At 40.2% G+C, this 21,702-nt stretch overlaps 1 protein-coding gene across 1 annotated transcript in view; it reads left to right on the top strand.

Annotated features, from left to right (window-relative positions):
• Positions 1–21,702, top strand: part of PHACTR1 (phosphatase and actin regulator 1) — a 527,166-nt gene that overhangs the window by 40,592 nt on the left and 464,872 nt on the right. The window contains exon 3 of the mRNA XM_057304929.1: positions 1,554–1,700. Coding sequence (XP_057160912.1) covers positions 1,554–1,700 — 147 coding nt within the window. The remainder of the gene's footprint in view (positions 1–1,553; positions 1,701–21,702) is intronic.

Below are 21,702 nucleotides of genomic sequence, written 5' to 3' on the forward strand. Positions count from 1 at the left end.
GACATGGAGCGTGTAGAGCGAGAGTTCCACGGGAAGCTTAAGCAGAATGGGAGGGAAATAGTCTGATAGAGACTGAGGAGGCAGCGAGGCCAAGGGCAGCTGTATTTTTCCTAAGATGAAGAGTTACCAGCTATGTGTGAAGTAGAAAGACCCGTGTGGAGAGACTGGAGATTCTAGGGTGCAAGAGTTCGAACTGACAGCCAAAGTGCAGAGGGAAGTCTTGCAGAGCTGGGGCAGCACTTCTTCCTCTGAAATGGAAGGGTATGACTTGACACTGAGATCTCCTTTGTAGCAGGGAGGGAATCAAGGCACCGTTTATCTGTGTACTCCAGGTGAGCTCTTATTAGAAAGGAGAGTGGCAACATCAGGCCACAAAAAAGACCAAGTGACTGAGGCTATAGAAAGACAAACATCAAAGAGTTTAGCCCATCAATAGATTCAGTAGGAGCATCAAAACATTCTGATTCACACTCCAGAAACCTTTCTACTTCCTTCGCTGCTGTATAATGTGGGAAGGTGGCAGTGCAAACATTCAAAGAAATGTAAAGTGCCCTTGATCCTCACCTCAATGGTACAGGGCTATAGAGACTACAGGTCCACTGCAAAGACCATTATTTGTCCCCGAAGTCACCAAATAAAGAGAAAGTTAAAGGTTAAAATGAATGGGTATTTATGGAGACATAAACACATCCTAGAAGTTAGTGACTGTAAAAAGAGGGTCACTCAATGCTGTGTGAATATGCCTAGTCTACATTCAAAGTATCAACTCCAAAAACTTTATTGCCAAACCGCTCCCAAACTTGTATATACTTTTCCTCTACCCTCCGCCTCCAGGGTTCAAGGGGGCGATAATTTAACAGCTCCTGAGGATTGCAGATCTGGTTGCATCTTTATTTGAGCTCCGGGTTGGGAAAGAGGGAGCGGAGGGGTACCCTGGGTGTAGTGCCCTTCTCCATGACCACTGGGAGCTTGCACTCCAGCAATAATAATTCCACGCAAGAAAAGCTGAAGTTGGTATATCTGGCCAGGCATCCTCAGTCTAGAGAATCCTGTGGGTTAAGGAGACCCTAGTGTGCACTTGAAAAGCAGAGTAAGTGCGTTTGGCGGGAGAGGGCACAGTGCTGACTGGGCATCTTTGCTTTGGAGTCTTCCCTTTCGCATCAGCCTATCTGTGCCAACAGCTGAAAACTGGGGCTGCGGGCAGGAGGCGGGGTGTCAGTCGGGAACACTGACCCATTGGCCCTGTGGCTGCAAGAGGAGTTAGGGGAGCCCTGGGAGCAAGCCAGGGATAGCCTGATCTCTGCTCCAGTCCACAAATCCTTAACGGATTTTCTTTCTCTCCCTTCACCCTTTTCTCTCCTTTGCTCTCTTTCTTTCTCTCTCCCTCTTTTTTTTTTCCCTTTTTCCCCTCTTTTCCCCCTCCCTCCCCGTCCCCTTCCCTTCCTCTCCCATCTCCCTTCCCCTCCCCCTCCCCGTGTGTGCGCCTCTTCCTTTCCCCTCCTCCCCTTTTCCGCCTCTCTCCCTCTCTCTCTCCATCTCCTTCTCCCTCTCAGCTCGCCGGGCGACCCTGCTCCTGCCTCCCACATTAATGGCGGCATCTTCGGAGGATGATATAGACCGGCGGCCCATCAGAAGAGTCCGCTCCAAGAGCGACACGCCGTACCTCGCCGAAGCCAGGATCTCCTTCAACCTAGGGGCAGGTAAGGACGACCCTCTCGCCTTACTCTCTCCCCCACACGGCTTCCTCGCTTCCCTTCCCTCCTCTCTGGCTGGCTCAGCCCCCTGCCTCTCCTTGGGTGTCCCCCTCCCGGCAGTGCCCTGCCTCCCGCCCCCCTTCCCACCCAGCCGGGCGCCGGGCTCGCTCACTTGCTCTTTGTGTCGCCGGTATTCGGAGGGTGTGTGTGTGTGTGTGTGTGTGTGTGTGTGTGTGTGTGTTGCGGAGGTGGGGGAGGGTAGTCCGTGGAGCCCTACATCCGCCCAGGAGTCACACGCGGGCTTCCCCCTTCTATGAGGAGAAGAAAGTGTTGTCAGCGATAACAATGATCTTAGGAATCACCAAAGCTGAATCGGGATGCGAGTGCACTGGCTGTGGGCGGAGGGTCTGGCAAGGCTCTGCTGGTGAGGTTTGCTAGCAGGGCTACTACAGGGTGGAACTTGTTGGTGACATTCAGACTGGTGATTTTGCTGTGTGTAGGCTGGCGAGATACCACTGGTGATACCACTGCTATGTGTAGGCTGGCGAGAGGGTGTGGGGTTGATAGCTAGGAACAGGACCTTATCCTTTCACCAAGCAGTTGGAGAGCAACCCTAGGGATGATAATAATAATTACATGGTCCATAAGATACATGTTAGGTGATTTGATTTGATTCTGTCACTGGTACTGGTGCCCAAAGTGGCCCAGATGGAATTAAGTGAAAAGGACAACTGAGGTAAAGAAGGGAGGGAGGTGGGAGGGAGGAGGATAGAGAGGAAGGGAGGAAGGGATGGAGGGAGGGAAGAAGAGGGGGCAATAGAAAGGACTGAGGGATTCAGAAAATCAAATTGCTTCAGTTGAGACCTCTCAGCATACCTGATAAGAGACACCCAGTGTCTTCTGTCCCCACTGCTGCAACTGCTCCAGATTCACGGGCAGACCTAACCCTCTGTTGCTAGTAGATGGTCACTGTCACTGGGAGGAAGTTGTTCACCACTAACTTCATAGTGCTGCCTTTTCTGAATGCCTCCTAAGTCCCCCCCCCCCCCCCGCGCGCCCCCTCCAGCTTGTGTCTCTTCCTTTCTAGAGTGTCTTAGTATTCTAGCTAGCAATTCCAGTGCAAAAAGAGTGAGGGCATTTTCCTGAAGACCCTCCCTCAAAATAGGTTTGAAAACCAGATAATACCTTTTTCTTTAGCAAACTAAATTCTTGGAAATGGAACTGAATCAAAGTGTGTGTGTGCATGTGTTGGAGCAAAGAGGACCTTCAAATGATAAGTATTGTATACACTATTGGGAAGTTTGGACAAAAGAGAAAACTCTGATTAGAGAAACAAGATGTGGTGGCCAAATAACCGTATCTTCAGGACTGGAAGAATGGCAACTGAAAGTACCAAAGTGGCCAAGGTCCTTGGAGTGTCGTTTTCCTGTCTTGGTGATTTTGGGTTTTGATCATATGTTCCCTGTCACTCCTAAAATGTTCTCCTCTGGATTTAGAGTGGGGAAATGAGGTCTTTATTGGGGGAAGCTTTGGCCATTCTTGTGGCGTGCTGTAATAGCCTATGGTCTCATTATGGAACTGTTAACCCTTCAGTTGTATGTTCCAGATTCAGGATGTGGTTGTGAGGGGTCTTCAAAAGGACTGAGAAGAGTTTTTTTTTTTTTTTTTTTATGACTGAGATTGTTTTCACACTGAGTGATATTAGAAATTGTACCACTGACCCCTTTCCTACCAAACTCTTGTATATTCCTTAGCATCTTTGCCTTAGCACAGGACAAAAGTGGCACTTAGTAAATGTTGTTTACCTTGTTTTACTTTTACAACAAAACAATAACATAAAACACTAAAAGGGAGCTTCAAGTTTCAGCCACTCCTGAGTTGGGTTGAGCTATTTTGCCACCAGATTAAACCCAGTGACTTGCAATCTTTTATTCTGGTTGAATTACTCTGGAGGCCAATTAAAAGAGTGAACTTTTCAGAGAAGATTTGTCTCCCTTTAATCTAGAAATAAACAAGCCCAATAAGCTCCCAGTCCCTTCCATATGTCCCTTAGAATTCCCCTAAAAGCAAAATCAAGAAAGACACCAGCAAGAAAGAGAAATGCCATCCAGAGGATGTTGGAAAGAAGGGAGGGCAGTCTCAGCGGGCTGTGCTCTACGGTTAGGGGAGCTGTCCTCTCTCTGTGGTGCTGAAGCTAAGGACTGTGTGACAGAGACATGACTGTAAGCAAGACACTCAAGGGAGGGGTGCCCAGTTCCTCCCTGTAATGGAATCCCAGGGAAAACATAGAGATCTAGCCACCGAAAACTTTTCTATCCCTGCCCACCTACATTTACCGCCTGTTTACTACGCCTCACGCCTACTGCTGCACTGCTCAAATCAGGCAGTTCTGCTCTAATTTTGTGCAGGCTGCTCACTCCTGGTGCTTTGTTTATTTTCCAGCTGGTTTCTGGTTGCTTTCCTGACATAGTAAGATCCACTCGCAGATGTGCCTTTCCCCCGCGTTTAAAAGTAATTGTAACCCCTGGTTTAAAAAGCAAACAGCCTTGTTTATCTCCTTGAGCAGCAAGTTATAATTAAACTATTAGTGTCGTTATCAGCGTTACTGAACAGAGGAGCCTGCACACTTCGGATAAATTACATAATTTGGGCATAGAGAGAATTTTGTTTGTCTCTTAACAATGATTTATAAACAATTAAGCAAGGAAGCTTTAATCTGCCCTTTATTCCCACTCCTCTTCTACCCCTCAAATAGTCACTTATTGTTTATTCTTTCCAGAGAAATTCTTTATTGGTTTAAACTATTTATGTTTAATATTTGCTTTCTCACACCCACTCATTATATTATTCCATGTTTAATATTTTAGAGGTTTAGTAATGCTTCATGGAATAAATATACATATATTCATTTTATTTGGATATCACAAAATCATTTTGGGTACCAACTCCCTAAAACTAATCTATATAGTTGCCAAATAAAGTGGACTGGGCATTTTGAATACTAATTAAATACTTAAGCATCCTTTCAACTACATCTTGTCCCTGAGGGCACTTAATAATATCATTTCAGAAATAACTCCACAGCTTGAGTGAAGGGTATACTCCTTCACCTACAGTCCCAAGTCAGTCAAAGAATAGCACCAAAATGTGGGTCTTAAATCACTTTATGAAGATGCAAATTTCAAGTTTTCGGCCTAAACTGACAGAGTATAGAACAGAAATTTTCTGAACCATGACTTCCATTTTTTCTAAAAGAGCCCCTTTTGTAGGTTTTTAACTTCTCTTCAGCACTTAGTATGTTATGCTAATATTGATAATGATTATTTACTGAAGATAGTATAAATGCTAGAGAAAATTAAGCCAATATATTTGCTGAAACTTACCCAGACACATCAGACCTCATTTAAAACATTGAAAGAGGTTTTTTTTTTTTTCCCTGAGAAACTAAAATGTGTTATAAGGACATCGTGTAACAGAAGACTATGTTCACACTATTAGTAGCAAGTGTTTCTAATTGTGTTCTCACTTAGTAATGAACATCACTGACATTTAGCTTGTGAGAACTCACCCTGCCTTATGAGGTCATTCATTCACTGCATTGAAGTGAATGCAATGAAGAGTTGCAGCTCATCTGGTGGATGTTTTCCTATAGGCTAGTGTGTTTTATTTATCTTTATATTGAGAGCACATAGAAGAGTATTTGATAGATAGAAGGTGCTAAAACTGAAAAGTTCTCTGCCATTACACACTGAGGTGAATGGAGGTGTTATGATAAATAGAAGACTTAAGCACATCAAAAATTTCTTAGAGGATGTCAAAAGAAGGAAGGCTAGTCATCCTGATGATTTAGGATTGTTTAAAACCCAAAACCAATATTGAGCCATGACTGAGAACAGTAAGTACTTCTCTAATCATAAGGAAGTTTAACCTTTGTTGACATTTCAGAATTGCTTTCGCGTGGAGTAGATTTTAAGTTAATAGCATGGTCAAATTCAGAATACCTATCCTCCTTGGGAGGTCAAGATCTGTTTTAGTTTCTGATGTCACCCAAGAATAGCTGTTTCTGACTTTTGCTGGTCTTCTCCACTCTTAGGCACAGAGGATAATGGCAGTCAAAATTGGCTTGTTCTGGCTACCTGTAAGAATGGATGGGTCGGCCAGATCAAGTTATAAACTGGGTCTCAGGAGATCTCTTTCCTGCCTTTCTTGAGGAGGAAGAATTTATTGCTTACTTAAATTATGAAAACTTATGATACTGAGAAGTGACAGCCCAGAGTGTGCCGTCATCACTTAGCAATGAGAACTGTCCCTAGGTAAAATTGTGAATATTGTCATACTCAACCAAGATTGTTGCACTAGTCTGAAGGTCTTGGTAAGCATCTTTCTTCACTCTTTCACTGAAGAATGCCAATGTCTCCCTCATAATTTTTTTTTTTTACTGATTTCAAATTGAAGGCAGATCATATGGATTTGGCTGTTACTTGGTGAGCCTAAAATCTCCTTGAAAGTATTGCTTCTAAGAGAAAGAAAAAGAAAGAAAGAAAGAAAGAAAGAAAGAAAGAAAGAAAGAAAACTGCTTTTCACATTCAGTAGCCACAGTGCAAATAGATGGCCTGTAGTTAAACAGAAGCCTCTATTATGGGACTCTCTGAAGGTCTGCCCTCCTTCTTTACTGTTGTTAAAGCTAACCAACCTGGTAAACTCATTATGTAATGCATTCAGATGGTACTGATGAAATCACTCCAGACAATATAAATAATATAAACCAGGTTAGGGAAAGTAAATAATTAACAATATGAGAAAATGGGAAACCCTTTGCTGTTAATATTTAATGTGGCTGCTTACCATGTCATTGTTTCAATAACAATCCGTACATTTATGAGACAACTCAAGTATAAAATCTGTGTCACATGGTTAGATTTTCTTGGGATCTCTGGTCTGGGCATTACTAAAAATTTTTTTAACATTTAAGTATTATATTTACTATTATCTTATCACTAAATGACAAGTTACTTGTGTAGTTTGTCTATAAATATATGTATATTTTGATTTTATGGAAGACCATGGAGGTGTGTTTTATGTGAAAAATATGAGTCAAGAGTCAGAAAAACTTGATTTTAATACATCTCTGCTTCTAACAGCATGGGCAAGTCATTTAACTGTTTGATTCATTCAGCCCTAAGATGAGGAATTTAGATTTTAAGACCTCTAAAGTCTCATCCAACCTAAAAATTTCCTATGAATAAGTAGTGCTTCTAACTCTAGCTGTAGTACCGGATATACACTATACCACTGATTTTTATATGCCATCTTATTTATGGTATAAAACATACATAGCATAATTATAGCAATAATTAAAATATTTGATTACAGCTAAGTTATGAAAACAAGTTTAATTAAACAAAGAATTGATAAATAATCAATATTAATTCTTAATAATGTGCTAGAAGGCACATTTACATACATCATCTTAATTAAAATGTTTTAAATTTGAATTTTCAAGGATTAGAGTCTTTAACATGGTTGATGCTTTGTAAATGTTTGTTGTATGATTGAGTAAGGTATTGGAGAAATCATGGCAATAAATGGAAAGTGAGAAAACTAAATATTAACCCAGTCTTCTAATTGGCATTTTAAATTTTTAGCCTGCCCTCCTTTATAATTAAAATGAATGGGGTATATAAGATCTAGATTTTCCCTTTATCCTTTTAAATTACCAGGGAAGGTAAGTATACCCCTTTGGAATTCAGATCGAATGACCCTAACTTCTAGACACTAACTGTAAAACTTGGTCATGGATTACAAAGAATTTTTTTTTCCTTTTTCTTCCCAAATGTATATGGTAACAGAAGCAAATAAATTGTTGGTTAGAACAGGTGCAAAACAATATATTTTATGCCTATATTTTAATACCAAGCAAAAATGTTTTAATATTACATGTGGAGTTACTCCTTGATGTATGCAACCTCAATTCGTGATTATTTATTGTAGAAGCAGGCATTAAGACACAAGTGGAAATGGAAGATGGTTTGTATAGCTATTTTTCTCCTAGACTTGATAAGGTGAAAAAGGGGACATGTATTATAGCCAGTGTATTATGTCATGAAAACAAAAGAGGCCCTGGAAGAACTATTAGTAGAAATAATATGTTCCTCATTGTATGATATAAGAATTCTAACATTTTTCCCCTTTGTTTCATCACTGTCCCCACCCACTTTGGTATGTGATAAAGTGGATGTGATTTCAGGAGGAAAAAAAGTGGGCCATGTTGACATCTTAATTGCTTTAATTTGAAGTCTTTTATATAATGTAAAATAGTTAAATAAAAGACAAAATCAATTTTATGGCCTTATTGAATGATGATGGATTAGCATGACTTTCTACACAGGTTATGGAAGGACAACAGAAATAATCACACTACTAGTTATTTAACATTTATAAAGGCAAGTGTTGTGTAAAAGCCTGTAGCTTTCCTATTGATCTTTTCTACCACATCTGTATACCCTAAACTAACAATTCAGGAGCAGAATCTTTGAATAGTAAACACCTGGGCTGTAATTATAGTCATGAGGATTCAAAGTATATCTTGGTTTTGAAACTATACTGAACTTTATCAATATGATTGTTTGCCATTTATAGACATAGAAAGCCCATTATTTCTAGATCTCTACCAAACATATGATAGCAAGTTGGTTTAATATTTGACCATGATGTAAACAGGAGTATAGAAAGAGCTTCATTTTTTTTGAATTTATCCCTATTCCATTTGGGCTCTGTGCTTTGTGGGGGAGGTGGAAGAAGGTAAGAAGAAATAATAATATAATAATATTTATTCATTCAACAAATATTGAGAAGTTAAATATGTATTAGACCATGTTTTGGACACTTGGGAAACATTAGTGATCAAAACGAGCAACATCTAACCCTTGTAAATTTTAACTTCTGAAAGTGGGTTATGGACAATAAACAATATAATATTTACATACATGGTATAGTATTTTCTAAGTTAAGTGTTAAGGCAAAAACAAATAAAGCAAGCTAAGAGTATAAGGCACATGGAGGCAAAGAAAGGGGTGGATTGCAGGATAGGCAACATTGAGAAGTGGGAACGAGAATGAAGTTCTCCAAAGGAGGTGAGAGAATGAGCAATGCCAGTATGGGTGGAGGACAGGGCAAGAGAAAGCTCAGGGAAAGCAAGTGGAAAGGCTCTGTTTTCTGGAGTGTCCCTGGTATGTTCAAGACCTGGCAAGGAGCCCAAGGTGGCTGGAGAGGAAATTCTTGAGGGAACAGGGACCAGATTACACAGGATCTGATGGGCCACTGCCAAGCTTTGACTCTCCTCTTAGTGAAATGTGGGACAGTGTAGGGATTTAAGCATAAGAGTAACACGATCTGAGATATAGTTTTAAAAGTATCGCTGGGGCTGCGGTGGTATGAGCAGACTATCGTGGGACAATGAGGAAGCAGGGAAGCTGATTTGGAAACTATTATAGTAACCCAGAGAAATAGTGGTGGCTTAGCAAGGAGGTACAGTGAGAAGTGGTCAGATTCTGTATGTATATCAAGGGATAGTCGACAAGCTTTCATGATGGAGTCACTGTGGGTTGTAAGAGAAGGAAAGAACCAAGAAGTCCCTCAAAGGTTTGGCCTGAGCAACTACAGAATAAAAGGGCCATTTTGGAGCATGGGGGAATGGTCAGAAGTTCAAATGCAGATAGGTCAAATGTGAGATGCCTACTGGACATCCCAGTGGAGGTATCAAATGGGCAGTTAGACAAGCCTAAGGCTAAAAATGAGGTCTGGCTCAGAAATAACTATGTAAGTTGTCTGCACATACAGTGTTTACTAACATCTACTGTGCCAAGGGCTTTATTAGCATTTGCTCATTTATATCTCATAATGACCCCATGAGGTTGGCATGATGATGACGATCCTTATTTTATCCACTTAGAAACTAAGTCACAAAGAGATTAAATATCTTAGCAATGGTGATACAGATAATTAGGGGAATAAGGTGAAGAATTGGAATTTGGATCATCTTTTATATGACTCCAAACCCATATTCTTAATGGCCATGATTTCTTACAAGAGAGCAAGCTTATGTCAGCTTTGCCATAATATGGTCACATTTTAAGCTGAACATGGCTAGGGGGAAAAAAAAGAGATAGAACTAAAAATGCATCCTAGCTCAGTATTTTAAAAAATATTTGGCTAGGACTCACTAAGAAATGCACTTTAGGGGTGCCTGGGTGGCAGAGTAGTTTACGCAGCCAACTCTTGCTTTGGGTTCTGGTTGTGATCTTGGGATCGTGATGTCGAGCCCCACATCACACTCTGTGCTGAGTGTGGAGCCTGCTTGAGATTTTCTCTCACTTTCTCCCTGTGCCCCTCCCTGCTTGAGCTCTCTCACGAAAGAAAGAAAGAAAGAAAGAAAGAAAGAAAGAAAGAAAGAAAGAGAGGAAGGGAGGGAGGAAGGAGGAAAAAGAAAAGAAAAAGAAACGCACTTTCTATCACCTCACATACACACATGCATATTTATAATTGGAATAAAATATTCCTCAACAGGTGTGAATATACTCTGATATTTTCTATATAATCCTATCCCATCCCTTCCCACTTTATTCCATTCTAACCTAATCTAGTTATAAAAATGCTAGTTACAACCCATCTAAATGATTTTACAACCTACAGTTTAAAAAACATTACTTCGTTGGTAGTTTACCAGGTGCTATTTCTGAACTCAGAAACAGTATTTGCAAGGAAATCCCCCAAAGAATGTGGTAAATTCATTTTCTTAACTGGACATCAATCAAGGTGAAAGAGAAAAACCTCAGAGTCAGGGTCAACTTAGCTATTGGGTACAGTAGGCACAGAGCCCAGACTCACAATACTTTTCAAGGCCGGCAAAAATGTTTTAATTTCTTGTAAAGTCGAGAGAAAAAAATGAATATAATCCAGCCTGGTTTATATTTGTCTTTATACCAGCATACTACTAAAATACAGTTTTTACTTTTTTTTTTTTTTTTTTTTTTTTTGTGGTGATAGGGGCTTTTAAAGGCAAAAATGCCTAGGAGCCACAGAAGTCACAATGCAATCCTGCAGAGTGCAAAGAGGAGCAGTGAGACAGAATCCTTTCTTTTCCAAGGTAGTCTAGTGGTTATGCGGATATACTCTTGAAACTAGACGTCTTCGGTTCAAATCCCCACTCTGTCACTTACTGGCTGTCTGACCTTGGGCAAGACATCTAACCTCTTCTTATCTCAGTTTTCTCACCTATAAAATGGTATTAATAATGGTGACCATCTTGGAGGGTTTTTTGGGGGGGTTTGTTTTGTTTTGCTTTTAAAGAGCAGATAATTTTATTAAATGTGAGAAGCTTAGAATAATGCCTTGCATATAGTGAGTATTCATCACACAAAGTGGCCAGTGAGCTTTATTAGGTTTCTGTGTTTTGCATCGTCCTTGTTCAATTCCTCCAAGATCCTACAACACAATAAAGAATGGAAAAAATGAAAGGAAAAAGAAAAAAGGAAGATGTCCTTCTAGTTACCACATTTTGTAAGACCAAATAAGCTACAAATTCAGGAACTTCCACATAAGGCATAAATTTTCTTAGCTAAATTTTACCTCTATTCAGTGCTTCTTGTCTGGAATACTGAGTGAATATGACAGGTTCAGAATGAGAAAAGAAGTCACCCTCAGACACTAAAAGTTAAGGAAATTTACATTCAGTCTATCCTCTGACTGAAGTTGAATGGATCAACCTTGAAATATCTTTTGCAAATGGCCACACGGAAATGGCTGTTCCAGTAGAGTAACTACTGGACTTTCCAGTGATCCCCTGAATAGGGAGCAGGTGTTTTGTGGAAAGGGAGGGGGGGAAGAGTAGAGAAAGGGGTATAGGGAGAAGAAAGGAGGAAGGCAAAGAAGGAGGGAGAAAAGAGAGAGAACACAACTTTTCAGTTTGAGAAGTCATCCATGTAGGCCAGGTGAATATCAAAAAATCACAGAATCTTAGCTTTTGAGAGCCAGGAGAAGCATCTTCTCTTTCTTGAATCATGGGCACAAGTGTTCTGTGATGGGTTTGGAGATTTGCTGAGCCCAAAATCTGAGTCTTCTACTGAAGGGCTGAATCATCTCTGAATCTTTGAAACCTGTAACGTGGGGATGACTCTCTGCCTAATTTTTGTTGTTGCTTTAAGGACCAAACATGAAAATGTTTTGCCAAGAGCCAAGTACTATACAAAGACAAGAAACAGATGTGGTCTGAGTGAATGGGACAGTTTTAGATGTCTAACTCTTGCACAAGTAAGGCACAGGAATGAAAATGTGAAAACCAGACTAATTCTACCTAAAATGTTGCCTTTGCCATAGCCAAAAATTCAACACAGCCTACTAGCCCAGAAAGACTGACTATAGCATTTACTGATTTATAAATGTAGGTGACCTTCGTGCCTCCACTGTCAACTCTCATCATGGAATGAAGTTTGGCTTCCTTAGGATATTATTACCAACCCATAAGAGACAAAGTGCTTGAATGTTTACAAGTGTTTGTCATTTTGAAGCTAAAAGTATGGAACATAAGAACTAGAATGATCAGTAGGGGAAGAAAGGGATAAAGAAAGGGGGGTAATCAGAAGGGAGAATGAAACATGAGAGACTATGGACTATGAGAAACAAACTGAGGGCTACAGAGGGGAGGGGGGTGGGGGAATGGGATAGGCCGGTGATGGGTAGTAAGGAGGGCACATATTGCATGGTGCACTGGGTGTTATACACACCTAATGAATCATCGAGCCTTACATCGAAAACCGGGGATGTACTGTATGGTGACCAACATAATATAATAAAAAATCATTATAAAAAATAAATTAAAAAAAAAAAAGTAACTGTACTGCCTCTAGGATCACTGGCCATGTGGGGCATCAGTCCAACTTGGCCGTAGGCAAACACTCAGCCAAATAACCAAGTGTATTCTTCCTTCCCAAACTCCCCTCCCATTTTCTTCATGCTCTACTCCTTCCCCCAACTGAATGCCCTGATTATTTGTTTTGACTTTATACAACACACCCAAAGCTTTCAAGGCCAGATCTTCATTTCTGAGAGGAAGAGGCTCAAATGTCCCCTGTGTATCTGCGGAAGTCTAGGACTGTTCATTACGTCCCACTCAAACCATAGAATTATACGGTTTGCACAGCTGTGAAGCCAGCTGCCCTGTGTTCCCTCCAGATCTCCCACCATGATGCCTTCCAGCAACATCTTTGCTCTATCTGGTCATGACGCTGACTGTAATCAGCTAAGAAGCAACTATTTCAGTAAGAAAACTGACTTTCCCCAGCAATTTCGGCAAGGAACTCAGAACCACCTCACATGTAAGGCAGCTTCTCAGTTCTAGAAACAATTTCTCCATGTTCAGTGTGTTCCACTGAAATAAAACAGGCAGAAACAAAATTGGGAGTGGATGGGTTCTTATCCTCATATGTACTTTTTGTCTTTGTTTCACCGTTTAGAGGGATTTCATGCATATAGAAGCAAAAAATTTCAGCGGATGTCTGAGTCTAGAGCTGTGATGGGTAATGCAGACCACACCAAATTGTGGCTAATCACAGATTCCCCATTATATATAATTTATGATATCACATAATTTTGACAAGTGTATTTTACTGCATTTTGACATAAAAAGATATTTGCTTTAAGCAAAATTAGAGGCTTGATACATTATTATAATTTTGAAAAACTTCAAAATGATAAAGTCTTTTTCAAATTGTAAAAGACCTGAGATAGTTTTCCTTTATCTTCTCATAAGGAGTTCATTTTAAATGTGCAGACATAAATCGTTAGTGTGGTTTCTGATGTTTTAGCCAAAGGTGTTTCTTACACTCTGTGTACCACTGACTGCTGGCCACAAAACTCCTCCCCACTTTCTGAAGCCACCAGACAGCATAATCGGTGCTCCCTTGGTTTCCTGTTTAGTTGATTTGAAAATTCTGCTTTGTCTTTCAATGTCTATTCATGTTTGCACCTAGAATACAGGTAATATTCTTTCTGGTATCTTAAGAACATTGGTATTTCTAGAAATAAAAAGATTTGCCTTTATTTTTCGTGTCCACCAAGATCTGAGTCAAACCACGTCAATTTGTCTGATGGAAGAGTAACCACATACATGGAAGTGTGTGTTAAGTTGAAGAGCAACTAGAACCATCCATAAAAATAATACCAGGTCAACCCAAAGTAAGCTCAAATCAGCCTTAAACTCACTTCATTGGTCTCTCTGTTACAGCTCATATAATATGATCTGTATGAACAATTTCTGCTGTAAAGTTACCTCATAAAGAAATATATCATCTACAGTCCTTTCATAAACCCAATTATAGGAGCAATTCAGGAGAGTTACAACTACTAGGATCTGCGTTCTATCTCCTCCCCGGTTCCACTTATTAAGGACACTGAAGTGGAAATATTGAGGTGGAAAGGAAACAATGACTGAATTTAGCCAACACAGAAAAGACTGGTATAATCACTCAGTCAGGCATTACTTCAGTTCTTTTATTGCCATGTTGCCAGCTCCATTTATTATAGATGATTTGTCCAGAGAAATGCTATCAGCAGGCCCTTTGTACACAAATATGAATGTATTTTCTTTTTAAAATATATTTTCAGTGTCTCATTGACTTGTTTTTTTAAAGATTATTTATTTGTTTGAGAAACAAAGAGAGCACATGCACTAGTGAGGGGAGGGGCAGAGGGATAGAATCTTTAAGCAGACTCCCTGCTGAGCAGAGAGCCCCTATGGCAAGCTGGGTTTGGATCCCAGGACCCGTGAGATCATGACATGCACAAAAACCAAGAGTCCGTCACTCAACCAACTAAGCCACCCAGGTGCCCCTCTCACTGACTGATTTACACAAAACTGTGTATGTTTCATTCAAAAGTGTTCCACTATTTAATTTAAATCTCATCACCATAGTACTTGGATAACTCAGATCTTTGGTGGCAAGTGGCAGAGAGAAATAGAAGAGTAGTAATTAATAAGACATCATTAATAATTGATAAAATATATTATTGAGGCAAAAAAAGACCAATTGTGAAAGATTTGCTTCCTTTTAATCTTATAACATGGCTCAGACTAGGTGGTATTCACATTAAATTTGTTGTTCTACACAGAATTGAAGTGGTGATACCGGTTTTGAAAGGAAATCACATAGGTTATAATAAAAAGGCATAGTAGGGACCAAGTAGAGAAGTGGATGTTAGTCTAATTAAAGCTTTTCTGCAGCCAAGATTCATCATTCAGAACTGAAGGAAAATGAGAAACATCTCATGGCTACTTGTACACTGATTCATGTATTTGGTGCATTCACGGCAACTGGGTACATAGACTCAGCAACACTGGTGTATATTAAAGTGGATGTAATTTTCTTTCCAGTTGCTGGTTCTCAGAGGACTTTATTCTCTCTCAATCTCTACAAACCTCAAATACAGTCCAATAACCACAATGAATCTTGAGCGCGTTTTAGTGTCTTTTCTAAATTATAACTGGTTTCGTCTCTCTCATCATGCTTGCTCGTCGGTGACCCTAAAGAAAAAGAATTGTGTTATTTATGTGGGTTCATAAAAATAGAATTTTTTCCCATAAGTCCTCAGTTTCCATAAATCTGTTGCTGAGGTTCACTGATTATCCTTCCCTGAGGGGGAGAACAGTTCCAAGTCTTAGGTCCACCTAATTTTTCCCATTACGTCCCCCGCTCTGCCTAGTGTACGGACCAAATGCCTTACTGCAGTAAAGTCTAGAGGCTATGCAGCTGGAAGCAGATCAGGGAGGCAGAGTGGCAAGTAAACGGTAGAGCTGTAGTCCTTCCAGGGATAAATTGCCAAGAGGGCCCACTGACTGATAACATACAATCATACATAGAAGGAGAAAAAATGTCTGGAGATTATTGATTCCCATGGGAGCTTGGGTTAGGTGAAGTGTCATGTTACTCTTTGCTCTTGAAGTATTACATACAAAGGGAGAAGCACAGGTATGTCAGACAGACCTGAGTATGAATTCTGACTCTTTTGGGCAAGTTTATTATCTTTATGAATTTCTGATTGCTTACCTATAAGATGGGCATATTCATTTCCCAGGGTCGTGAGAATGACTTGAAGGGGGGATATAATGTACTTGGCATAGTAGGTGCTCAGTAAACACTTTTCAAACCATTCAGGCAAGAAGCATGTTCAATTTAGTTTATTAACATAGAATCTCGATATTGTATCACGGTGACAATTATTAGATTAACCGAAGTCCCCTTATAAAACCTGGACAAAATTTTCAAAGAAGAATGGATGACTTGTTTATCGTGACTTATTTCATTAAATATCCGTATAACAAATATTTACCAAAGGCCTACTACATGCTTGACGTGGATTTAACAGTTTCTTCAACAAGTGAATCCATCAGTAGGAATATCATGTCCACCAGACTCCAAGCTTTTTGAGGGAAGGGACCATGTCTGCCTCATTCACCCCTGCTCTACCTATGCTATGTGTCTAGCATAGAGCATGGCCCATAAGAGGTGCTCAAAAAGTACTTGCCATGAAAAGAAATGTTATCATGGCAATGGCCACTTTGCTATCAGTCCATCTTTATACCAAACTCGTTGGATTTCTTCAGTTTTTTTAAAAAGGACTTCATTTTTTAAATTTTTTCATGTTTATGTTTTTATTGAGATGTAATTGACATACAACATTGTGTAAGTTTATGATCTACACATGTTGATGAAAGGACTTTATTTTTTTTTAATATTTTATTTATTTATTTGTCAGAGAGAGAGAGAGAGAGCACAAGCAGGGGGAGCAGCAGGCAGAGAGAGAGGGAGAAGCAGACTCCCTGCTGAGCAGGGATCCCGATGCGGGACTCGATCACAGGACCCTGGGATCATGACCTGAGCCGAAGGCAGACCCTTAACCAACTGAGCCACCCAGGTGTCCCAGAAAGGACTTTATTTTTTAAGAGCAGTTTTAGGATAACAGCAAAATGGAAAAGGAGGTACAGAGATTTTCCCTCTATCCTCTGCTCCCACATGTGGAGAGCCTTCTGTGATCACATCCCCCACAAGAGTGGGACATTTGTCACAATTGATGAAACTGCACTGGACATGTCACTATCACCTAAAGCCCATAGTTGACCTTAGATTTCACTCTTGGTGTTGTACTTTCTGTGGGTTAGTCAGATATATACTGACATGGATCCATCATTATAGTATCATGAAGAGTATTTTCATTGCCCTAAAAATCCTCTGTGATCTGCTTATTTGTCTCTCTTCCTGTCCCCCATCCCTGGCAACCACTGAACTTTTTACTGTCCTTATTGCTTCGCCTTTCCCAGAATGTCATAAAATTGGAATCGTACAGTTTATAATCTTTTCAGATTGGCTTCTTTCACATGCATTTAAGGTGGTATGCGTGTAAGATTTTTCCATGTCTTTTCGTGGCCTGATGGTTCATTTCTTTTTATCACTAAATAGCATTCCATTGTCTGGGTGGATTACAGTTTATTTATCCATTCACCTCCTACTGAAGGACATCTTGATTGCTTCCAAGTTTTGGCAATTATGAATAAAGCTGCTATAAACATCCATGTGCAGGTTTTTGTGTGGACATAAGTTTTCAACTCTTTTGGATAAATACCAAGGAGCGCGATTGTTGGATCATATGGTAAGAGTATGTTGTGTTTTGTAAGAAATCGCCAAACTGTTTTCAAAAGTAGCCGTACCATTTTCCATTCCCACCAGCAATGAATGAGAGTTCCTTCTCTTCACTTTTTCGTAATGTCTGTAGACATCTTCACACATCTGATCCTTGTTTCCTTCTGACAATTTCGATAAGCAGAAGCTTTAGAGCAAGGAGACACTTAACCTCTCAGAGTGGTCTACAAGCCAAGCAGGCCTCTCAGTATTGCCGTGTCCACGTCTCCAACCCCCCTCTCTGAGAGGGTCCAGAGATGTGATATTGTCTAGAGTTTGTGTCTAGGGGTCCTAAAAAACACGGAAAGAAAGGGTTATGTTGCTTTTCATTCTTAGTACGTTACAGTTGCAATAGCACTAGCGATGATACCGTTAACTTTTCTTCATCAATACTCAATTCATGGTCTCATCCCAAGTGATTCCCTATACATGGAGGAAGTTTGAAAGTGCTGTTCTGGCCAAGGAGACTAGCTGTTACTCCTCCCATGTATCACAACTAGGGATACCCTTAATTTTGCCCATTTTAAAAATGCTTAAGTAAAAATGAAGCAGGTACAACCAACCATAATGTGTTTCTCCTCATTGACCTGGCAGGTTTTTTTGTTTTTGTTTTTCTTCTTTTTGAGCTGAACTGTAGGAACTGACATCATTGTAACAAGATCATGGGAGTCTGCCATTTAATATATCTCTGAAAACCATAGTTAAGTTTTATAAAATAAACCACACTGAACTAGAAATAACATGCTTCTGTGTTGGACACCACCCTACAGCTCCAAGTCCTTAGAGTATAAACTTGGACTCAAAGGAACTTTCTTTAATTCTGGTGTAATACTCAGTCTCTCTTAAAATTCAGAGTGGGAAAATTATTAAAGTATTTAAAGAACTGAGCTTAGAGAAAGCTTAGAGATTACCTGTTCCAGTTAACCCATCTCGCAAATGAGGAAATTGTGTCCTAGAGAACCCTGTGGTCCCCAAAGAAGGGAAAAAAAAGAAAGGGAAAAAGAAAGTCTTCAGAATCTAGACATTCAAAAGCAGCTCGGTTCCAGGGGTGCCCTGGCAACAAGTACATAGAGGTTCTTATGAGCCTGCGAACACATTTCTTCCCAACTCCATGGTCAGTGATAGTACATCCGTGGCTTGAAATCAGCCTTAGAGTGAGTATTTACCCATGAAAATCAGCAAACACTACTATAAATCAGAACGTTTTTTTGAGAGCTGGCACGTCACAGCTCTGTTCACAGATTTGAGCCTGATATTTAACAGACATTCTCTGAGCACCATCCAAGCGTATATGTAAGTGGTTTAGGCATGTTTTATTAGATGCTAAAAATATCAAAGGAAAAGTATCAGAGTGGTTTCACTTGACCAATTTAATTTGACAACTTAACATTCTAATGTTTATTTACTTCAAAGGATCTAGGAATGTGTTGATAGATAAAATTACTTTATTATTGCTTTACTGGTATTTTAATATGGCAAAATCAATATGGCTAGATGCACGATATAAGCATGTCTGTTGAAAATATGCTTTCATCTTTAGAATAGATATAAAAACGTGTGATACAACTTAACACTTTTTCATAGAAAGTCTTTTATCATCTTACATTGTATTTTGGACACTTAGGAAGATGAAAGTAGATTTCTTTCTGCAGTCCATTCAATAATAAGATCAGGTTAGTCAGTGTTCCAACATATTATGCAGCATTTCCACATTTCCCAACTAATGTTACTATAATACATTAACTCTATTTGGAATCCAGTTTCAATCAAGTAGATGGTGAGTCAATTGCAATAACTGCATACCAGCCTTGCCAACTGGAAAGGTGCATCTTGAAGCAAGAAGTCAACAGCTATTTAGAATTCTCCTGGCGTATCTGTCCTTGGAACAGTTGCTAATCTCCATCAGGTGAAAAAAGTCATTACACGTAGGCTTTCTAAGAGAGCCTTTTAAAATTATATTTCAGTTTCTGCAAGTCACATGTGTTTTTCAAGCAGTGGAAAGAAAGGGTTTTTTTTTTTTTTTTTTTTTTTTGGTTTTCTGAGTAGTTGTTAGCTTATAGTAAATGCAGCGGTAGATGAAATCAAGGTCCCAGGGGAGCACCTGACTTGCTGGAGGGAATTTGAACAACCTTGTCTACACTCTTCTTTCCTTTTAAAATGTGGCTCAATGACAATCATAAAGGAGTGCATGTGCATACACTAAGAAACCAAATGAGAACTTTGCATTTATGCATGAGGGCAGTATAGGGAAATAAATGAGAATATTTTCTCTCTTGGTGTGTTTTAAAGCTTTCCAGGTCATTTCTGGGCGATCTGACGTATAGAAAAAGTATAAAGGGATTCAGAACAAGAGGTCATGAATTGAGAAAATAGCCTAAGGATGGAGAATTCTAGGAAAAATGATAAGACAAACTTAAAAGGCATTAATAAATCCTGTTTCGATTACTTTAACATATTCTAGCTGAATAACATGAATCAAGCAGAAAATGTTATTGTATGTGGCCTAAATATTATCGCATAATTGGGCTTGGCATTTTCCTTTGATGTAGAGAGTGACACCTGGTGCATCGGGACAATAGATTTGTCGATTGGGAAGTGAAATTACCTGATTTTGACAAGTTTGATGTGACTTGGTACAACAGCATCTCTTTCTATGGGAACAATTACTTAGAATGCTATCAAACCCTTTTTAGGGAACAGATCCTGGGAAGAACAGTTACCCCATCAATCCCCTGTTGGACAACAGATCCTGAGAAAAGAATGGATTTTACCTCCTTAAGGTCTTGGTAGGATGAATTAGTATAGAGAGCCAGAAATTTTCTTTTCACTTACTTTCTCTTTTTGAGAAAAGAATGAGTTCCAATCTTGGTTTGGGTTGGGGTTTGTGGGTTAGACCGTGGGCCATGGAGTCCTGCCAGTGGGGTTACATCACCTCCAGGCTTCATTAAGTATGTGACCTTGAGTTAGTTGCTGAACCCCCCTATGTCTTTCTTCTTTCTCAGTAAATTAGGGATAATAATAGCATCTATTTTACAGTTGTGGAGATTAGATAAAGCAATCTGTACAAAGTTCTTAGAAGAATTTCTGATACATAATGAGCACTCAGCAAATGTTCACTGGTACTATTAGTGGCCATGGCTGGCTGGGTCAGCCCAGGGTGCTAATAAGCTTTAGAGACTCAGCACCTGTTGGGAGAAGAGCCACAGACACAGGGTGGGCAGAGACACTGTGTGGTCCCCTCCGTGAGTCCCTGCTTTTGCTTTGCTCCCCCTCTGCACAGATCTGCTAGAGGCTCAGAAGAAAACCTCTTTCACCCCCAGGTTGAGTCTTGGCTGAAGCAACCTGTCCCAAAGCCATCATTCAGGCTGTGACTAAGCAAATTCAGGATTCAAGCCTCTTTTAGGTAACTTGATTTATGGGGTTAAGTATTTCACTCAGCAGGCAGGTTAAAGATGTGATATACCAGTGTTTAGTCACTTACAACTCTAACTGCTTGAGATGATTATGCAATCTGAAATGCCACAAGATGTGGGAAGCAGGGTATGAGTCAGCGAAGACTTTAGATCCTCTTGCCCTTTCATTTGGAAAGCCTCCTTGGTGCGTCCTCCCACTGTGGGGACTCTTAAACCTTGTTTCACAATTAACCCAAAAGGGCGATAGTGGAAGCACAGTTCCAGACATTAACAGCTGTTTTACATCATATCGCTATTTAGTATCCCCTGCCCCCAGACCCTAGTGCTAAGCACTAGAGACAGGAAGATGGGTAAGCAAGCCCTTAGTCCTGGAAGCCTGAGTTGACTTGGGTAGAGGGATGGTAAACAGGTGGTTCCAAGGCAAAGTGGTGGCAGGGTCATAGTCAAGGCACAGTCAAAGCATCACTCAACATAGACAATGATCAGCCCTGCCTGGGAGAGTCAGGGAATCTTTACTGAGGTGGGCACTTGGGCAGATCCTCAGAGGATGAGTTGGATTTTTCCCATGGAGGAAACCATGAGGAAAGCATTTCAGGAATTGAAGGGCATTCTAATCAGAGGAACCAGTCTACACAAAAGGCATCTGGCTCTTAGGTTACTCTGGCTCACAAAGGTTGTATTCCTTAAGAAATATGCATATATGATCTGTAATGCACCGAAGTGACTATGGACGTCTCTGCCATTGGGGGGGGGCAGACTGAGAGAAGAAAGCCATGGAAGGTAACTATGATACAGCCTAAGTGCTCTGACAGCAGAAAGTCGGGGTCCCCACAGCAGAGTGTCAGGACCCGGTGGGGGCTCATGTTG

The sequence above is a fragment of the Ursus arctos genome, unplaced genomic scaffold (assembly GCF_023065955.2).
Source record: "Ursus arctos isolate Adak ecotype North America unplaced genomic scaffold, UrsArc2.0 scaffold_31, whole genome shotgun sequence".
NCBI classification, from domain to species: Eukaryota; Metazoa; Chordata; class Mammalia; order Carnivora; family Ursidae; genus Ursus; species Ursus arctos.